Consider the following 20,111-nt stretch of genomic DNA (forward strand, 5'->3'; position numbering starts at 1 on the left):
AAATGAATAATACACTGAAAGGACTAAATTTGAGCAATTTTTATGTTAATCATTGATTGACACAGTTTGATAATAAATTGTTTGACAAACTTATCTTTTCGTTTTCCTCCAAATATGATCCATGATCCATTCAAATCCACTTGGTTAATTAAGGTATTCAAATTTAAAGTTTACCAAAAATGTTGCTTTGGAATATTCCCATCTTCCTGCCCAAGTAAAAACACATTTTTCTTGTAATACCAACTTAAAATACAATCTTTTAATCAAATATAAAACAACTGAATAAAATAGTTATTTTGTTTATGTTTTCTTCTGTTATTTTGATATTTGTTCATCTCATTGCACTTTTACATGGCTGAGTAAAAATGCACTGAAATTCTATAATAATAATAATAATAATAACGTTGAAGCAAAGTTGATGGCTGACAACTTTGCATTAGTTTATATTTTGTAACGGTAACACTTAAGATTTAGATGGCAAAAAGTATACAAATTGAAAATGATTCACAGATTGAACATTGAAGAGTTTAAATATTGGCTGCTTTAAACCCTCCATTGTTTTCTTGGATTACAACATATAAATGTAAAATTATTAAAATTCTATAGCAGTGTCAAAATCTTTTTATGGCTGTATGAAAAAGATTTCGATTGCCCCGAGTTCGGCAAGGGTTTTATTTTTGTATAGTTTTTGATAATACTGCAACACTGGTAACACTGGCTATTGATTGCTTAACCTTATATACATAACACATTCCGGTTAAAGCTTCTGCTAGACAGATATTCTAGATACGCACTATATAATAAAGCTATGTAAGTATGTACATATACAAGCTCCCATATCCATTTAACGGTCTTGAGAGTTAATCGTACCTTAAATTCCCTGTTGCATATGCGCACACAAATTACGATTTTGGTTTTTGGTTTTGAAAGTTGGCCTACCAATTTGAGATACCAATTACCACTTACCAATTACAAATATTTGTTACTTAAATATTTCTGTATTATCTACACAGCGTTTGGTAAATATACAAACATACTTGTCTGTATGTGTATCATAGTATATATGTATGTACGTACGTATGTATGTATGTATGTATTTATGTAAGTAGATTGTATTATTAATATTTGTATTACGGTAAATGCATTGCATTGTGAAACTACTGGCTAGTCTTAACTGTAGACTTATGGTTTTGAGCTACAACATGATTTTTCTTTAGTGTCGAAACCTAAGTAAGTACGTTGTATGCGAAATTTGCATTAGTTTCCTAAGGGCCCTTGATGCCTTAGAGCTAAGCTAAAAGTGTGTGTGTTTTTCTTTTTTATTTTAACATAAATCAATTCTATCTGCAGGCCAAACTACCAAAAAGCACACATTCAATTTAAAGTTGATGTTGAAGTTTTGCTAAATTTTTGCTTAACTTCTCAATACTATACGTAATATATTTGAAATCGGGCCATCGGTCGAACTCAGACATCGGTTGCATCGGTTGCCTCGGCGTCAGCCAGACGGACGAGGGTCACCGTCACCTCCGTGGCAACTCCGTTGACAGCCAACTGCTGATCCCGCCACGGAGTCGTCAGTGTTCGTATACGCTGCCTAAAGCTGCCGGGTGTAACAATTAGCTTGTAAGTAGCCAGACCTGGTATCATAATGATCGAGGAGCCAGCTATGCACCAGCCCAATGCGTTCGCCCAATTGGGATACACGTAATCGCCATACGTTAACGGTTCATAGCCCAGCAGTCCGTAAACGGTGATGAAGAGCAGAAATAGGGGCGCCACAAAGCGCCAGCAGACCACCCAATAGCGACCCGGTGGAAAACCAATCATGTCGCGTATATCGTCACTGAAACGCTTGGTGCCATATATCCAGGATACAGCTATCGCCTCGAAGAACACCGCCACCAGTATGGAGTAGCCAGCAGCATAGCGATCCAGCAGATGAAAGAAATAGAAGCCACCTTGGGTGCAGCTGGCCAGGCCAACGACAAAGTACAGCGAGAAGAGTCCGGCCACAAAGAGTTCGCGGTTCCTTTTGATCTTGGGGAACTCATCGCTTAAAGCCGTGATTATCGCCTCCGAGCCGCCAAACTGCCAAAATAATAAAACAAGTTAAAATATAATATTGCAGATCTATAATCTATTGTTCATTTGGAAGTGGAAGTTTTTTTAAGAAACAACATTTAAAAAGAAGAGGTTTTCTAACTCAGTCACAATAAATGTTTACCGAGCTGTCCAATCCGAGAGTGAGCAGCATCATGAAGAAGATTAGCGCCCAGAAAATGCTGCCTGGCATCGTGGCAATGGCCGCTGGATAGACAACAAACACTAGACCTGGTCCCTCGGTGGCCACATCCTCGATCCTGACGCCGGAAGTATGTGCCATATAGCCCAGCACGGAGAATATCACAAAGCCCGCCACAAAACTCGTTGCAGAGTTTATAAAACTTGTAAGCAGGGCATCTCTGTAATACACACAGTTAATCAATAAGCCATACAAATCAAAAACCAAAGAAGTCAAATTAAGTTGGAAAATGTAACTTACTTGTAGACATTGTTGTGATATTTGTTATACGAGGCATAGGCGAGCAACACACCAAATCCGGGACCCAATGAAAAGAATACCTGTGTGGCGGCATCGACCCACACTTCCGCCTTGTAGATGGCATCGAAGTTTGGACTCAAGTAATATTGTATACCCATCGCAGAGCCTGGCAAGGTGATGCCGCGTATCAGCAGTATAAGCAGCACTGCATAGGGAAAGAGTGCCGTGAACCAAACCACTTTGCCCGATGTGCTGATACCCTTCCACAATGAGAAGTAGCAAATCAGATAAACCATCAGCAGGCAAAGCGCCATATCCCAGCGTATGTGGCCCAGATCATGAATGCCCTCGCTATGATTTAGCTCAAGTATATAGCGACTGGGAATAGAAAATATATATTTATATTTAATACATATGCATACACTCAGAGAAAGTCGCAGTCAAGTATTCAATTGCATATAAATCACAGTTATAATATTACATTTAATAGAAATCTATACAAAATATTGTTTTTAATTTTCAAATCTGCCATTAATATTACATATTTTATCTTTTTCTGATAATCTTGTGGCACTTACTTAAAGTATTCGGATGCCGCCGATTGGAATCTCTCCACAGGCACAACTGGTGCGATGCTCGCAAATGTTAGATTCGTATAGGATTCGTTGGCAAAGAAGAGACTCTGATTGTTGAAGGCATAGAAATCGCTCAGATTGCCAACAACCGGACGTGTATTCTGACCCTCAAACTGTGAGTGATATCAATTGTTAATAATAAGATTAATGTTTAGTCGAGAGCTGCCTCAATTGGCATTTACCGGCTTGCAGTTGGGCGTATTCCAGGCATTGTTGCACGAGGTCCAGGGCAGCACATTGGTAAAGGAAGCGAAGAAGAAACGCAGTGACCACGCAATAATCACATTGTAGTAAAAGTCCACATAAAAAGCGATAAGCACCACCGCATATCCTATGCCTAAAATTTCAATTCCTTGCATAACATGTCACATTCACAACTAGACCATTTTCTGTACTTACCCTTAAAAAGCGGTACCAATCGACCCCAGCATGTAATTGCACCCTTACGATTGTGCTGTCCCAGGGCCAGTTCCATATAGAACAGAGGTATGCCGCCCACAACCAACATAATGCAGTAGGGCACAAGAAAAGCGCCTGCAAAAATATTTATTTGTGGGTTTTGTGATTTAGACTTGTGATTTACTAAGTTTATAAAGAGATTATTTATTTGCCGATGGTTGCTTTAGCTATATGCTATATATTATGCGATTTCCTCCTCTTAGTTCCTTAGTTCCTCTGAGTAACAGTTTTAATTCTAATAATACTTCAGTCATATTGCAATTGCTGATCCTTGGAAGAGGTGCCAATAAGCGCTGCTTTGCCTACTAAAGGCAATTTGCCTGCTACTAACTAATGAGTGGCCAGTGTCGTTATGATTAAAGCGCAATCAAACTTTATAATATTTAAAAACACCCGAAGCACTATAAATATTATGAAAAAACAATGTGTGCTGGGTGCTTCTAAGCGATTGGCTGTGTGTGTGTGTGTGTGTGATTGACCCGTGTCAGTGTCTGTTTTTGTCGGTCTATGGCTTGCACATAGACATCGGCACACACACAGATACACACACACACACACACACACAGATACACACAAAATCAAATTGTTTCACAAGTGCCACTCTAAGGACATTTTAAAAACATTAACAGCATCGCATCCCGGGCTGGCAATGGGACAAGCATACATACATAAGGACATAGGGACATAGAGACATAGACAGACACAGGGACACAGGGACACAGGGACACAGGGACATAGAGAGAGAAGCCATGGACCGCTCTGCTCCGGTTCAGGCTCGGCTGTCTCATGCAGTCGTCGACGTCGGTTAGCTTCCTTCTCCTTTGTTCTCTGCTCCCTGCTCCGGCAATTGCTAAAGTGCCATCGATACTTTGTTGAGTGACAGCGGGGCGTTTTATGATTTGATTATGTCTATTAGCAGGCAAAGTGGGCGACAAAGTCGTTGACAACTACGACGACGACTACAGTGACAACGGCCATTATGCATACTAGTACACACACACACTCACACATACACTCATACATAAATTGGTAAAACAAAAAAAAAGGAATAAAAAAATACAAAAAAATCAGAAAAAAAAGGCTCTTGAACACTGTGCTGTCAATGATGTTGTAAAATGTAAAACAAAAAACGTCCAATGATAATACCAGACGAGATAAGGTTCTTAAAATCAAATGCAGCTCTGGTGCTGAAGCTGTAATTTCCGTTGCTTTGCCCCAACTCATTTCCGGTTTGTCACTGTCTATTTATGGCACAAAGTGCTATAACAAATTATTATTTCAAAGCGCATATTTATCAAGCCAATTAAACAGCTGCCATATTTCAGAATTGTCCAATCTCAATTAAACCTTAAAATCTTTTTTATTGCCGAATAATACACTAATAATGAATTGTCAAGTGGATTTCAAACGAAAAGAGTACGTTTTGACGAAAATAAATGTGTTATTTAAAACAATTTTAAGCCATTTTAATTTTGTTATCTTTATACTTGTAATACACTATATGCTTAAACTGGTGCTATAATATTAGATTTATATTAAATATACAATATGAACACTGCATTCGCAAGCATAAAAAAGCCTTAATTTATAATTTATACATTCAGATAACATTATGTACAATTTATGTCAAGCTATTGCAACTAAAGTCAAGGAATTTCATTTATTCAGTAGCTGGGAATAAGAAGGAAAAAAAAGGGAGAGAGAGGGAAATTAAATGCCCACTAAGCTGGGGGGGTGGCATTAAAAGCTAATAATCGCAACCTGTGGTAACTGTCACAACGTTGACTCTAACGGTAAAGTTAAGCCTGGCAACGCCAGTAGTCAGCCGCACAAAATGATATAAAATGAAAACTAAGCTGTCACTGATTGAGTGCAATGAAGCGTATGAAATAACAATTTATTTTTTAAGACCGCAGAGAAGAAGAAAAAAAGTTGCGGCAAAGGCCAGCACGACAACAACAACGACAAAATAGTCATAAAACTATAAAGGAAAAGGCAACCAGCACACACGCATACAACCACACTCACACACACACACACACATCCTGATTTACGAATGAAAATTCATATCAACGCCTAAGTGCCGCCGTCAAAAAACGTGTGCCGCACATGAATTTCAACACAATGCTTATAAGGATACACATACATATATACATATATACAGACATATACAGAAATATGTCTTGATTCTGATGTGCATAGCCCAGTAACAATAAAAGCCTAGAAAGCGTTTCTTACACCCCTCCACCCCTTGCGGAGCGATGCTTACTCACTCGCTGTCAGATTGCGGCAAAGGAGGTAAAGGAGGCCAAATGCGATTATGACTGCCAGATTTAGTTGTCATACAAAAGCACTTAACTTTGAAATTGTTTTGAATGATGGCGTTGCCAACAAAGATCACAAGTCCTAAGCATATGTATCAACTTATATATATATATATATATGTGTGAATGTGTGTGTGTGTGAAGTCGCACGTCTGGACTCTGGGTAATTTCGTATAGGAAGTACGCACTTAGAGCCGCAAGATTTCTGCCCCACCTCACTCACTGCCCAGTTAATGGCAGCACTTCGCACGCATTTTAGCCAGCACTTGTCAAAGTGTTAACAAGGCCAAGTCACTTGTTATGCGGCAACTTGAGTGAGTTTCTTGGGCGCTCAATGATGTGTAAAGCTTTATAAATGCCACAAGAATTCTTGTGGCATTGTGTCTCTAATTGGCACGCGACATTCCCCAGCCCATCCCCCAATCAACAGCAACAGATAAAGAAAAGAACATTTTTGTTTTCCAGTTAGTTACTTACCACCGCCATTTTTGTAGCACAAATAGGGAAATCTCCAGACGTTTGCTAAATCGACGGCGAATCCAATAACCGATAATAAAAAATCCACCTTGCCGCTCCATGTTTCACGCTGATCGTTAATGCTGCTATTATCGTTGGTGTCGTGTGGTGTGGACGTCTTTGCTATTTGTCCTGTAGGTGACATCGCCGTTGCGACGATGCCCGTGTCCTTGGCCAAAACGTCGTCGTTTTAGTTGCCAACACGCCAATCAAGTCTACAAAATCATAAATATATAGATGATTTTACTTATTAATTGCAATGTTGCATGCATTAACCTCCTTCAGTTCAAACAGTTCAAACAGTTCAACATATTGCATGTTTGTGGCATACGACAATTTTGATGCGCTGCTTGAGGGCTTAAGCCGACACTTGATGCCCAATTGAGAGATTAACATGTGTGTGTGTGTGTGTGTGTGTTGGTGTGTTGGTGTGTTGGTGTGTCACTGAAATGTCCATAACACTTGAATTCTGTTTGGCCACGACATGCTCTCTAGCCCTTCGAGTGTTTGTCCGTGTATTACGTATACGACGTGTGGTGACAAACACTTGACAATTACAGCACAAAAACCATACGTTGTGGTTTGCCCATCGACAAAATCTGAATTTCCTTTTATTAATTGTTACACAGCAAATAAATATACGCATGCATACACACATATATATTGTTTCTTTGCTTCTCTCATATGCGGGTAACATAATTAATTGCTCCACTTTAAAATGCTTCTCGCATTAGCTTAATTTAACCCGAGAAATGTGCTCAATTAAAAGCGCAGTGCTCAAGCAATGCTCAAGATTCAATTAAATAATTAAATTGCGTGAAGCTCAGTGAAGATCTCAGTGCAAACTAAATTGGCTTTTCATGTGCTACTTGATTTACATACAATTCAAGACTTTGTCTCATTTTAAAAAATTTCTTTTTACTATTAAGAAAAAACTATTTCTTTTTAGCTGATTTGTATTTATATTATAGCATTAATCATGGACTGAACTACAACTAATAATCATTATAGATTCAAAGCACCTTGTCTTGAATATACAATCTATATTTTCATAAATTAAAAGTGATCTTAAGTATCTTGTCCGGTGACTTCTATTTATAATTTAAATATGTCTTTCGCTGGATCCAAATCCAGTTTCTTTTACATTTTAATTTATGTATTTATTTCTTGTCAAATAAGACAAGTCATATATTCAACTATTTATTTGCCGCGCCGTTAAATCGCACAAGTTGTAATATTCTTATTAATTTACAGAATGCGAACTAATTGTATGCAATAACAAGTGCCATTAGAATATTAACTGGTTGCTGAAAAGTGCGTACACTTACAAAAAATTCCCATGTGTCAAAGCTATTATATTATTTGTATAAAATACTATGGAAAAACGGAGTATATTTTAAGCTGCGTCTTTTTCTTAATATAATAAACTTCTGCTAAGTTTAATATTATTTTTTTTGAGTGCCACTTTTTTAAGCTTTGTTTAAATTGGTTTTTTATAGAACCAATTGGATTTTTTGTGTGTAAGTAATCACTCTTTAGATTGATACATACCTGCTATATTCCAGTAACCTAAATCACAAACTTTTGCCAATCCATTTTAAAGAATTCTCAAATTCACAAATAAATTATGCCAAAAATCTGGATTAACAGCTCTCTCTCTCTCTCTCTCTCTTTCTCGCACACACACTCTCTGTAAGCGCCAACAGCCCAAAACTTGTGTCACTTTAATTAGGACTTGCACAAGCCACACATACTTTCACTTGCCTTAGAACAGTTGGCCAAATGTCTCAATATTAACTAAAGATTTGGGCAACACCAAAAAATTCAGTTGTTGCGCTAACGGTAACATTCAAACGTATGCAGGCAATTTCTTTATGCCAGTCACTTTTATAGCCAGCGACAAGTGGTTGACTGCACCTGCACCCTCCCAACAGACACACTCACACACACACACACAACCCTCTGTGTGTGTGCAAGTGTGTGTGTGTGTGTGTCAAACGCAGCAACTGCTGAAGTTTAACGTCGCATGCGCCAAGGAAACGTCGTCCAAACGGAAGTGACCAATTACAGTTGCCTTTGTGCGTATGTACGCATGTCTATGTATGTATGTATGTACGTTTGTATATGTTCACTTTATATACTCGTCTCACAGTAAGCTTTTTCTACATTATGTTAAGCAACGAGCTTATGCCTGCTTGCAGCTGAGCTTTTTTGTACAGCGCTCTGTTAACCACCTCTTTTGCATTTTATTGCCATGTTAAACTAAATTCAATGAATGAAAATAAAATAGATAAGCACACAAAATAAACAATATAAAATGCAGTCGCAATTAACAAAATGTTCATCTCATGCAATTCAAATGCTGAATAAATGTTGACTTTACAACTGAAAGCAAACACAAATATTTTCGTCAATGTGTAACACTTTCAGGTACATTTGATTATATCAAAAGTTTGGCAAGATCATTTTATATATATCAACGAAAGTAAGGCGGCAAGAGCACTATTTATGCCAAACTCTCTCTCTCTCTCTCTCTCTCTGAATATTCTCAAAAAGCTGTCGAATATGTTTCGAAAACTTGAAAATATATATTTCGAAAATGCACACAGACAAATGAAAACAGCGTAAACAAAATGTCTTATTTTAAACATCTTCAATACAATTTTCCTGGCCAGCGACAAAATCGTGAGAGTCGAGAGCAGTTGCCAACGGGTTTTCATCGAATACGGCCACGAGGCAACATGCAGCGCTAAGAACAAAAAATAGAAACGCATTGTGACCAGTGCAACGCATCTCAAAAAAAGAAAATTAAAGAAAATTCGGAGAGTGACAGAATATCAATGTGCTCGCCGATCCTATAACTGCAGCTATAACTATAGTTAGCCCGCTATAAATAATAGTTAGTGGAATAATCAAATGCACACTTGTATCTTGTGTAAAATATCATATATATTCTCGAGTCGGTTTATGTTTTTATATAAGAGGCAACGAGCATTATTTTTAATTTCGCTGTTGATAATATGCAAATGTGTAGGCAAAAGAATAGAAAAGAATTGAGAATTTGTACAAAAACCGAAAAAAAAGTAAACCTAGGCAAAAACACAATCTGAACTAAACAAACTAAATAAAATATTTGCAAGCTTTACAAATTCTACAACATTGTGTGTGTGTGAGTGTGTGTGTGTGTGTGTGTGTAGAAGTGTATGTGTATGCGTGCAGACAGCTAGACGGCTCAATTAAATATTTGTTTGACAACAAGAACAAGAAAAACTTTAGCGAACAGGAGCTAAACTAATTATATACTACACCGAAATGCGAAATAACATTGAACTTAAGCCGATTGGCACTTAATGCAATCGCAATCGGTATTTTTGGATACGGCGAACAATGTGTTTTGCGGTGCATCTCAACACAGAGTTTATAAATTCAATTAATTGGCGTATTTGGCGACCATTTTCCAGGAAGTGAACAATAACAATGAAAACACATTTGCGCCAGCGAGTGAAATGAAATATGTGAGACCAAAGTTGCCGAGATATTTACATATATTTTGCATTTTTTTTAAAACAGATGCAGATGTAGATGCAGATGCAGACGCGTGAATAAAGATACAAAAAACACATGTAAAATAGGCCGACAAAGATACACATACACATACATATACATATACATATACACACACCATAAACATGTATTTATGTGCAGATTGCCTTTGTGCAGGCCGCTATAAATATTTACAACGCTGCTGCTGTTGCCGCTTATACGGAGAACCAAAATACACATTTCAACGATTTACGATTAATACAGAATTCTATTTATTTATCTAGTGCATAAGTCGTGCATATGTTTTTAGCTGTGCAATGATTTAAACAAGAACTGATGTGAATTAACTTAACCGAATCACAGACACTCCACGAACATTCTCAATAATAGCAATAATAATAGCAAATTATTCAACACATGTAAAGCGCAACTCAACGGCTAATTAAACCATTGAAAAATGTCGAAAAAACCGCGAGGGCATATACACAAAATTCGTGAATTCGAATTGGAAAAGGTAACAAACTGACTAACTCAATTCCTAAAATTATTCAACAAATTGCACGTAGTTAATGTTAAATGAATAATTGACCCCCCACAAACATTTTTATGGTTGCAGCTGGAAAATCATAAAATTCGGGACAAAGGCAACAATTGCTATTTTGTCGAATTTCACATTTGATTATTATTACTTATGTGTATTTATTATGCATATTTCTTCATACATATATTGCACGCCTTTGCCAGAATGAACTTCCTTATGTATTTTGTGGTTCTTAGAAACAGAGCATTGGGGTAGATTTCTATCTAGAAAAGATGAACTGTAAGCAGGCGAAACGATTCATCAACATGATTTTATCGGGCAAAAAAAAAACACTTTTGCTTCTTCATCTTATTTTTATGGGATCATAGAGGCCCTTTTCGAATACCCTCTGTCTGAGTAGAACATCATCCCATACGAAATCGACCCAATTAAAAAGAATAATTAATTCATTGGTCACGCGTGTTCCGACTCACATTTTCCAAATATTTATGTCTATTATTTTGTTGAAAAATTGGTAAGAATGTTATTGTGTCAGAACAATGATTCTTCACTACAAAGAACTCGTGTTGCGAAAATCAACAATAAATCTAAATTATAGAAACAAAAGTAATTTCACGAATTTTAATAGTCATGATTATTTTCGATACAAAGACATGTCAGCTTATGCTTATCACTTACTTGATTATATAGTTGTACACATTTTATATATAATTTAATTCAATAAATATCTAGGGTATTTTTACTTCGGTCAGGCAATTATTTTAAGTTATTTTCAGTTGGCATAAGTCCAAAAATCTCTTCGCTAAGCTAATGGTTAACGCTAACGTAAAGAAACCAACAAAAAAAAAACTCATTTTATTGGGCAGCAATCAGGGGCTGGGCATTATGTCAAAAATAGAGTAACATTTAATACGATTAACCATATTTAATATTTATATACACATACAGATGAGGGAGGTGTTTATAAAACAAATCAAAATAATAAATATTGTTCAACAAAACAGATTCAACTTGTGGATGAGTTTGATATCATTCAAATTGTCGGTGAAGGATGGTTTGGCAAAATATTGCTGGTTGAGCATCGGGGATCTCAAACAGAAATGGTACTGAAGGCGGTTCCTAAACCATACGTGACTCTGCGCGATTTCTATCGCGAATTTCACTATGGACTCCACTTGGGTGTGCATCGGCATATTGTAACCACATATGATGTGGCCTTTGAGACGGCTGGTTTCTATGTATTCACACAGGAATACGCACCACTGGGTATGTGTGTACAATGTTTACTGATTTAGCCATAAAATATAACTTTCATTACGTTGATTTTAGGGGATCTTACATCAAATGTGACTGAAACTGGGGTGGGTGAAGTTTACAGCAAGCGTATAGCCAAACAATTGGCATCCGCCATAGATTACATGCATTCAAAGTAAGTAACAAGAGCAGATCTTAAGTGTTATCTTATTGATAAGAGATCTATACTCACTCCCTCTAATTCTCTCACTCTCTGCTTGAATGATTATATCTTTATATTTTTATATTCTACGCAACTATTCAGATCAGTGAAATAATCATGAAACTCTGCAAGCCTTACTTAAAATTTGTATACTCTTAAATAAACAAAAATTAAATTTCTCGCGTCGGTTCCTCGCACACCATCTCTCTGTTTTTATTTGTAGAATTATATGTTTATAATTAGTATACCTTATGCCCCATTAACACGGTTTTTATTACAGAGACATTGTGCATCGGGACATTAAACTGGATAATGTGCTCATATATCGTTCGGATTTTCAACGCGTCAAACTTTGTGATTTCGGCGAATCATTTCAAACTGGTACTACAGTGGAACGTCGCAATGAATGGTTGCCCTACAGTCCGCCCGAAGTATTAGAAGTGAAGCCAGAAGGCACCTACAAGTAAAAAATCAATCAATTTCAAAACATACAAATATAAATTCAATGAAATGTTTTTAAAGAGCCGATCCCAGTCACGATGTCTGGCAGTTTGGCATTGTTATATTCGTCTGCCTGACTGGCTGTCTGCCCTGGCAAAAGGCATCCTCCGAGGATCCACGCTATGTACGCTATATGGTCTGGCAAAGCAGCATAATGATGATGCCCCTCCGACGAACACCCAAACTGTTTAAGGTAAACCCTTCGTTGTAAATAAAATAAGACATATATTTGTATAGATATATATCTTTTATATAGCTGCTCACATCGCGCGCTCAGCGTATGTTTAAGCGGTTTCTGGAGCCACGCAGCGGGAGCAGGCCAAAGAGTTTGGGTGACTTAACCAGGTTTATGGATGATCGCTGGCTGGCCAAAACGGCGGAGAAAGAAATGGCCGAATATGAGACAGACGAACTGTGTCCCTCAATGTATTCCTTTCACAGCAGCCCCGACGAGAAGAATCGCCTGCTGTACACATTGGCGGATTGTGGCATCGAAACCAATGTCGATCGCCAGCTGAAAAAGAATCGCATAAAAGACTGGATAGAGTCTTCCATAATTACGGAGGAGGATGAAGTAAGCAACATGATTGTTGAACTCCAGATATTCATCTATATAGTAACCGATCATACCAATTTGTGATAATAACTTACCTTGATTTTTTTAGGAGGAGAATGAAGAAACCAATTCGGCATCGCCGTGTTCATCGATATCACGCGAACCGGTGCCGGGACACATCTCATCCATTCGACAGCCACCGAAACCACAGCCGGATAAGCCCAAAGAGATAAAGGGCACATTGAAGGACGCGACACAGAAGCACTTTGATCCCCGAACGGGTGCACTGCAGCAGGGGCCCAGCGAAATGGGCATGGCCCTGCATTCGGCGCGATCAACGACTATCGCTTCCACATCGACGCTGAACAATGCCGATAGTATGCTGACCTTGGGCTCCCGCCAGGATATGTTGGCGAGCAATTTGACCATTTATAATTCAATGGAAATGGAGCTGAATCGCTTAGGTAAGGATCAGATGTCACTTCTGCAAGTCGGTGGCTTTATAAACCAGTCACAGAGCAGCAGCAGCCTACTAACCGCACTCGATGTGCCGCCGCCACCGATGCACGTCGTCCACTCTTCCACCAACTCCATCGCACCTGTCAAGAACTCGATTGGCGTCGGCACACGCGGTCCCACCAAGAGCATCCTGCAACGCTCCAAATCCGATTCACTACAGTCGGCCATGTACAACAGCATGCCGACCATTGACAACGCCCACTCCTCCTATACAGCCGCTTTTAACACCAACAATAATGTTAATCTTAATCTAAATCAGAGTCTGCAACCATTGCAGACCAGCTATGCGCCAAATGGCAGCGCCTTCTTTAAAAGTGGTAATAATAATCAAATTGGTAACCGAACTAATCCAAACAACAAAACTGTGACTTTTTCGGGCTTAACTAATGCCTTTCAATCGCTTGCTCAACTCCCAATGCTGGCTAACAATTATGTCCCGGCACCGACATCATCGATGGTGCCAGCTGTTAACTATTTTAATCGCTCCCACAATGATTCTCAAGTCAAAGACAGCGCTTACGGATCGACGGACGTAAACGAGACGACGATGAGCCATCTACTGCCACCGCCACAACATGGCAGCACCACAACGCCCAGACAGATGGTTTACAATGGCACTCGAGAATCAGCACATCAAACAAATATGAAAGATACGGCCTACGACCGGACGGTGGTAACCAATAGCAACAGTGCGCGAAAGCGAAGATAGCTTCTATCCACATCCACAATAAACTAAATAATATACAATTTGCAAGTTCCAATAAATATTAAACGTAAAATTTGTTAACATTTTTTCCGCTGGTGGTTTTACTTAATTGAAAAAAGCAACTTTACGTTCTTAAAAAATTACGTTTCCTTTATTACGCGCGTAAAAATCCAAAAACAAGCAGCAGACATCGAGTCCGGTTGCGTCTACTTGAGGGGAATAAAACGTGAGCTGTGTGTGGCACCGATACCGGGACGACCGTGCTTGACGGGCTTGTAGGTCAACGCAAATTCACCCAAATAGTGACCGATCATCTCGGGCTTGACCTCAACCTGGCAAAGGTGGGAAACAGAGAACACACGTTAGTAAATACAATTCAATATTAATTATGTACCATTTATGTGGCTCACCTGGCCAAAGTCCTTGCCATTGTAAACGCCAATGATGGAGCCGGTCATCTCGGGCACAATGATCATGTTCCTCAGATGGGTCTTCACAATTTCGGGCTTCTCATTTGGCGGTGCCTCCTTCTTGGCCTTGCGCAGCTTCTTGATCAGTGCCATCGGCTTGCGCTTCAGGCCGCGCGAGAAACGCCTGCGTGCGCGGCTGTGCATCAGCTCCACCAACTGGTTGCTGCAGTCACCAAAAAAATGAGGTTAGTTTTTTTTGTGGGGGGGACGCCGAAGTGGATTTTACTCACTTGGGCATATCCAACAGCTGGTCCAAGTCCACACCGCGGTAGGTGAACTTCTTGAAGGTACGCTTCTTCTTAAGAGTTTCATCAACTTGCTGTTTGTGTCAGCCAATATATAAAAAACAAAACAAAATGCATATTAGCCAAAATAGTCACTTCTATTTGTGATATAGCACACAAAACTCTAAAATAACATTGGCATGCATGTGCATTATATTATATAGGCTAAATATGGTATACTGTAGCCGTTCTGCACACGGATGTTCAATATTTTTTTAGATTTTTGCACAAAAATTACATCGGCCATCTTGACGTTTGCAGTCTGGGGAACGGAAAGAATCACAAAACGAAGCGTTGCCACCAGACTAAAAATTGGCATTGCCAGTCTGTAAACAATTGGTTAAATATTTGGTCACATTGATAAAAACTAGAGATGCTCCTGACTTTTTGGAACTAGTTGTGAGCGTGCTAGCGACAGCTCAACCGCATTTTATACATTTTGTGGTTTCAAGCGCTGATCTGTCAATATTTCTCTGTGCTTTAATAAGGAATATATATTTAATTAGCTAAGTCACTTTCAGTGTCAAGAAAATCGCTGTTTACAAAGTAGCCAAAGTCTGGCCATGCAAAGTTCCAAGAACTGGACAGTGTTGAGAACAGCAGCTGTTATTGCACTTGTCACAGCTTTTGCAATTCATTGATCTTTCTTTAATCATCCAATAGTTAGCTTTAAATATATACTATATACTTGTAAAGTAAACACAAAATTGTTTGCTAAATCAACATATTATTCGATTAACGTGAGTCGTGCCACTCGCCTCTGTTCACGCGCACATCACCAGTACAAACAGCTGTTAAGCGACGGCCGTGCAGAAACCCAAACAATGCTGACGTTACCAAAAAGATGTTTTAAAAGACACAAAATTTACACAAATGTGAACGACGTAAAAACACAATTGCCACCCCTCCAATAGTATTCAACGCGCTTTCAAACAGTATTCGCCGCCAAATGTGAGCCACAAGCCACAAAAACCCACTGCTTTATGTTTCTTCGACTATTTGCTTTATTTTGTTGTGTTTTTGTGTTTTCTTTTTGCTTGCGCAAGTGGCGTCTTTTGCATTTGATTTTTTTGTGATAAAAACAAGTACGTCTGCGAGTGAATTGCCATCAAGCTATTTCCTTGTTTATTTCTCTTTCTTTTATACGTTCTTTTTTGCTTACGGACTTAACAACTTGGTTTAGCTCATCCAAAAACAAAAAATATTTCAAGCCAGCCACAGGTGAAAGCGAGATTTTTTTTTGGTTGCAGCCATGATGTTCTCACATTCGGGCCACGTTATGACTCTGGCCAATAGCATAATTGGCGTTGGAATTCTGGCCATGCCCTTCTGCTTTCAGAAGTGCGGCATTATTTTGTCCATATTGCTGCTGATACTCAGCAATTGGATAACACGTGTCTGCTGTCATTATCTGATAAAAACATCGTTGCTGACACGTCGTAAAAGCTTCGAAATGCTTGGCCTGCATGCATTTGGCGCATCCGGCAAACTGTTGGCAGAACTTTGCATCATTGGCTATCTAATTGGTACGTGCATAACGTATTTTGTTGTCGTCGGCGACTTGGGGCCACAGATCGTGGCTAAACTGTTCAATGTGGACATTGCGGAGAATCAACATCTGCGCACCGTGGTCATGTGTGCCGTCACCGTCTGCTGCATTGTGCCGCTGGGCATGCTACGGAATGTGGACAGTTTGTCTGCAGTGTGCACCGCCTCCATCGGATTCTATGTATGCCTCATGCTGAAGATTGTGCTCGAGTCTGAGTCGCATATTGTGGCCAACGATTGGAAAGAGAAGGTTGTCTACTGGGAACCAGCGGGAGTTCTCCAATGCTTACCCATCTTCAGCATGGCACTGTCCTGTCAAATGTATGTTCTCTTTAAAATTGTATTTCTAAATCTGTATCTTTAATATGCAACTCTTTACTTGCAGGCAACTTTTTGAGGTATTTGAGAGCATCAACAATCAAAGTCTGGACAGACTGAATGGCATTGTGCGCAATGCGACCTGGATATGTACACTGGTCTACATAGCTGTTGGTTTCTTTGGCTACGTCGCCTTCTGTACGCACAGCTTTTCCGGTATGACTTCAATCACAACGCAACAACCTACGTACAAATTATTAAATGTTATCTTTGATTTTAGGTAATATTTTAATTAACTTGTCGCAGTCGTTTGGCAGTGATATCATTAAAATTGGTTTTGTGCTATCGGTGGCATTCAGCTTTCCTCTGGTCATATTCCCCTGCCGAGCAAGCATCTACTCCTTGTTGTACAGAAAGGTATGGATTGCACTTACCTTTTCAAGTTATAAAATCATAATTGGTATGTGTTTCGAATTGCAGCATGGACACACAGAGACCAGCAGTTATATACCCGAGCAGCGTTTCCGTTTAATTACGCTCTTCATCGTGTTCTTCTCGCTGTGCGTGGCGCTTGTGATTCCATCGGTTGAGCTGATTATTGGCCTGGTGGGCTCCACAATTGGCGTGGCGATTTGCATCATGTTTCCGGCATCGAGTTTTCGCCAGATCATCCAAAAGGAATCCATGGAACGAAAGTTGGCACAATTTGTATTTATCAGCGGCTTCTTTCTGATGATTCTTGGCACGTATGCCAATTTAAATGCGATTGATGCCCAGAGTTCGGGTCCACAATTTGATGGGGGAGTGCAAGTTGTCACACCTCTGTTGCCCAACGATACACCACTATTTAATGCACTTCACAACGAAAAGAAGCCTGTGCTGCTAAAACATATAATGAAAACGCCAAGCGATATGGAAGTTAAAGAAATATTAGAGAAACTGGAAGTTGGCAAGCGGGAACAGAACGCGGATAGTAATAATATTGTCGAGAAGCCAAATGTTTTAAGTGCTTCGGCGAACAATCCACCGATGCCGCCGCTGCCCGTTGATGAATCCCATGGCGTGGAACTGAAAAACGATTCACCTCTGGACAACTCGGAGAGCTTGCCAAAACCGGAAGCTAACGTTGCAGAAGAAGTGAAAGAAGTTAAAGAAACGCCAGCTGCAAAGAAAAACTTGACCAAAGTAGAAAATCCTGCAGTGGCAGCAGAAGCAGCAGTAGAACTGCCTGCCAAGACGCTGGAAGAGTCTAAGAAATTAGAAGATGGAGCACAGCAAACAATTGATGGGGCTGCCATTAAAAAGGAAGAGGAAATTACGGCTGAGGAGCAAAAGGATAAACCAAGTGGTGTTGAGCTGCGTGAGCAGGAAAAGGAGCTCAAGGAGAAAATGCAGAGGCTGGAACGCACCGTAGATAAACTAAACGAAGAGTTGGCCAAACAAAAGCCACAAAATCCCGCTACTATGAAACTCTTGGAGCGCAGCGTCGATAAGCTGACCCATCAATTGGAAAATCATAATCCTGTCATTCCAAAACATTTAGCTGTTGATGAACTAGCCAATGCACTGAATCAGGTTAAGGAAACCAATCGTCTAGATGAGCAGCAACAAAAGCAAAAGTCGGAGCAGCTGCAGCCACAAACACAACCTCAACCAGCCAACGATACTGTTAAAGAACGCAAGCCAGTCTCACTGATGGAGATGCTGACAGAAAATGCGCATGCACGAGAAGAGCAGGAAGCCCACGCTGGCGTCTTTGAGCCACTTTCCTACAAGACGGGCGAGCTGTTCAATAATGCATCAAAGGCGGGGGCACCAGTGTTGGCCCAACGACTACCACTGCCTCTCGCATTGATTGCCAATTCCACACAGAAAAAGCCAAACAGAACCTTAACCGAAGAACTGGCAAATAACAAATCAAGCAGCGTCGACAATATTGAGGCGATAAGACGCGAATTGTTGCAAATAAAAGAGCAAAAAGTCACGTCTGAGTCGACCGTGTTGCGGCTCAAACGCGACGCAAATGTCGACAACAAAGAGAACTGTCTTCCGAAGCCCCAGCTGAATGAGGTGAAAACCAGTGCGCTTGTCGGTCTCGGCATCCAAGCTGAAAAAATGGGACGCGAATTGAAATCCATCAAGGATGAGGATTACGAGACGACGACCACGACGACGACGACACCACCCACCACAGTACTTGATAAAAGCTAACAATTGCACTGATCTGAACTGAACTGAACTGAGCCGCAAGCACTGCGTTAACCCAAAAATATGATATATAATTTCATAGAATGTGTATTTCTAACTAGCTCGAGCGTAAGATTGTTCACGGGGCCCAAGAAGCTTTATGTACATATACTCTATATAACTTATGTAAATTGTATTTATTGATAAAATTGTATTTATTAAGTGTCAGGCAGGAGACACCCAAATATGCTAAGCAATAAACCATAAGTTAACAATAGAAAATACCTATCAAATTGAGGTCTCCGAAAACTGTTGGCCAATTTTAATTGAGTTGCAGTAAACTAATCTTTACCAAGTCCATTACATATGTATTATAAATCGTAATGATCCGATCTGGTCTAAGCTTCATCTATGTAGCAGGCAGGCTTTACAAATTGTTTATCAGCTGCTATAATTATTTCATCAAAATTGTTCAGTTTTTATATTTTGAAACATGTCAATAGTATTGAATGTTGTACAAGAGATTGTTTTGCACAGCATATACGAGTTGACCTGCTCAGCAGCACTTCAACTATTCAACAGATACAAAATCGTGAGTTAAACCCATATGAAATATATGAATTTGTAAATAACAATGCATATATTTCAAAGTTGGATCGAAAATCAACGGATAACTATGCAGATCAGAATGAAAACGGTGAAATCCAAAACAAGATAATCGATAATCAAGTACGAAATCCGTCCAAAGTGCCAAGAAATTGTTTAGAGTTGGAGGCAATGACCAGTGACAAAGATGTAGGATCAGACAGCGTGATCTCACAACTGGATGAGGCTTACATGAACACCAGATCAGGGCCAGAGTTTGCCGAAGATGTCCATGAACTGGAATCCCGTTGCGTGATCACGCAATCTTGCAAAAGTAATGGACCCATTTGTCCGCCAATGACGTCCTGCATGCGAGTGACCAGAAACAGCTACTTCTCGTAGAGAATTAAAGACACAA

At 39.5% G+C, this 20,111-nt stretch overlaps 5 protein-coding genes across 7 annotated transcripts; 3 read left to right on the plus strand and 2 right to left on the minus strand.

Moving 5' to 3' along the window:
• Positions 1 to 1,088: 1,088 nt before the first annotated feature.
• Positions 1,089 to 8,279, minus strand: LOC6571527 (sodium-dependent dopamine transporter). The gene is made up of 8 exons (XM_043214690.1): positions 8,031 to 8,279; positions 6,441 to 6,694; positions 3,580 to 3,714; positions 3,363 to 3,517; positions 3,124 to 3,293; positions 2,546 to 2,923; positions 2,228 to 2,465; positions 1,089 to 2,091 (listed from the first exon to the last, which is right to left on the minus strand). The coding sequence occupies exons 2-8, from the start codon at positions 6,622 to 6,624 to the stop codon at positions 1,468 to 1,470; spliced, it is 1,884 nt and encodes a 627-aa protein (XP_043070625.1). The 5' UTR covers positions 6,625 to 6,694; positions 8,031 to 8,279; the 3' UTR covers positions 1,089 to 1,467.
• A 900-nt stretch (positions 8,280 to 9,179) lies between these two features.
• LOC6559072 (serine/threonine-protein kinase meng-po) lies at positions 9,180 to 14,384 on the plus strand. 2 transcript variants are annotated; one of them, XM_001986192.3, is made up of 9 exons: positions 9,214 to 9,378; positions 10,307 to 10,536; positions 11,568 to 11,829; positions 11,893 to 11,992; positions 12,300 to 12,482; positions 12,542 to 12,713; positions 12,777 to 13,094; positions 13,186 to 13,540; positions 14,099 to 14,372. In XM_001986192.3, exons 2-9 carry the CDS (start codon positions 10,480 to 10,482, stop codon positions 14,302 to 14,304), a joined length of 1,653 nt encoding a protein of 550 aa, XP_001986228.1. In that variant the 5' UTR covers positions 9,214 to 9,378; positions 10,307 to 10,479; the 3' UTR covers positions 14,305 to 14,372. The 2 variants fall into 2 exon arrangements, with proteins under 2 accessions (XP_032589989.1, XP_001986228.1); XM_032734098.1 differs by having other exon boundaries at positions 9,180 to 9,378; positions 13,186 to 14,384.
• A 40-nt stretch (positions 14,385 to 14,424) lies between these two features.
• Positions 14,425 to 15,327, minus strand: LOC6559073 (40S ribosomal protein S15). The gene is made up of 4 exons (XM_001986193.2): positions 15,294 to 15,327; positions 15,002 to 15,090; positions 14,712 to 14,934; positions 14,425 to 14,633 (listed from the first exon to the last, which is right to left on the minus strand). The coding sequence occupies exons 1-4, from the start codon at positions 15,300 to 15,302 to the stop codon at positions 14,508 to 14,510; spliced, it is 447 nt and encodes a 148-aa protein (XP_001986229.1). The 5' UTR covers positions 15,303 to 15,327; the 3' UTR covers positions 14,425 to 14,507.
• Positions 15,328 to 15,870: 543 nt separating this feature from the next.
• Positions 15,871 to 19,478, plus strand: LOC6559287 (putative sodium-coupled neutral amino acid transporter 10). 2 transcript variants are annotated; one of them, XM_032735063.1, is made up of 5 exons: positions 15,871 to 16,006; positions 16,239 to 16,924; positions 16,989 to 17,137; positions 17,202 to 17,338; positions 17,402 to 19,478. In XM_032735063.1, exons 2-5 carry the CDS (start codon positions 16,308 to 16,310, stop codon positions 19,130 to 19,132), a joined length of 2,634 nt encoding a protein of 877 aa, XP_032590954.1. In that variant the 5' UTR covers positions 15,871 to 16,006; positions 16,239 to 16,307; the 3' UTR covers positions 19,133 to 19,478. The 2 variants fall into 2 exon arrangements, with proteins under 2 accessions (XP_032590954.1, XP_032590953.1); XM_032735062.1 differs by having other exon boundaries at positions 16,306 to 16,924.
• Positions 19,479 to 19,586: 108 nt separating this feature from the next.
• Positions 19,587 to 20,095, plus strand: LOC6561131. The gene is made up of 2 exons (XM_001986195.3): positions 19,587 to 19,700; positions 19,760 to 20,095. Exons 1-2 carry the CDS (start codon positions 19,602 to 19,604, stop codon positions 20,093 to 20,095), a joined length of 435 nt encoding a protein of 144 aa, XP_001986231.2. The 5' UTR covers positions 19,587 to 19,601.
• The last annotated feature ends 16 nt before the right edge of the window (positions 20,096 to 20,111 follow it).

The sequence above is a fragment of the Drosophila grimshawi genome, unplaced genomic scaffold, assembly GCF_018153295.1.
Source record: "Drosophila grimshawi isolate 15287-2541.00 unplaced genomic scaffold, ASM1815329v1 contig_1367, whole genome shotgun sequence".
Classification (NCBI taxonomy): Eukaryota; Metazoa; Arthropoda; class Insecta; order Diptera; family Drosophilidae; genus Drosophila; species Drosophila grimshawi.

Bases quoted from the DNA above. Each gene is read 5' to 3' on its own strand.
- LOC6571527 (XM_043214690.1), bottom strand. From the start codon at position 6,624: ATGTCACCTACAGGACAAATAGCAAAGACGTCCACACCACACGACACC. The intron at 3,294-3,362 runs GTAAATGCCAAT...TATCACTCACAG, and splicing joins ATACGCCCAACTGCAAGCCG to TTTGAGGGTCAGAATACACG. The intron at 2,092-2,227 runs GTAAACATTTAT...TTATTTTGGCAG, and splicing joins CTCTCGGATTGGACAGCTCG to TTTGGCGGCTCGGAGGCGAT.
- LOC6559072 (XM_032734098.1), top strand. From the start codon at position 10,480: ATGTCGAAAAAACCGCGAGGGCATATACACAAAATTCGTGAATTCGAA. The intron at 10,537-11,567 runs GTAACAAACTGA...TCAACAAAACAG, and splicing joins GTGAATTCGAATTGGAAAAG to ATTCAACTTGTGGATGAGTT. The intron at 13,095-13,185 runs GTAAGCAACATG...TGATTTTTTTAG, and splicing joins TAATTACGGAGGAGGATGAA to GAGGAGAATGAAGAAACCAA.
- LOC6559073 (XM_001986193.2), bottom strand. The intron at 14,935-15,001 runs GTGAGTAAAATC...TGGTGACTGCAG, and splicing joins CAGCTGTTGGATATGCCCAA to CAACCAGTTGGTGGAGCTGA. The intron at 14,634-14,711 runs GTGAGCCACATA...CACCTTTGCCAG, and splicing joins ATGGCAAGGACTTTGGCCAG to GTTGAGGTCAAGCCCGAGAT.
- LOC6559287 (XM_032735063.1), top strand. From the start codon at position 16,308: ATGATGTTCTCACATTCGGGCCACGTTATGACTCTGGCCAATAGCATA. The intron at 16,925-16,988 runs GTATGTTCTCTT...CTTTACTTGCAG, and splicing joins ATGGCACTGTCCTGTCAAAT to GCAACTTTTTGAGGTATTTG. The intron at 17,339-17,401 runs GTATGGATTGCA...TTCGAATTGCAG, and splicing joins ACTCCTTGTTGTACAGAAAG to CATGGACACACAGAGACCAG.
- LOC6561131 (XM_001986195.3), top strand. From the start codon at position 19,602: ATGTCAATAGTATTGAATGTTGTACAAGAGATTGTTTTGCACAGCATA. The intron at 19,701-19,759 runs GTGAGTTAAACC...TATATTTCAAAG, and splicing joins TATTCAACAGATACAAAATC to TTGGATCGAAAATCAACGGA.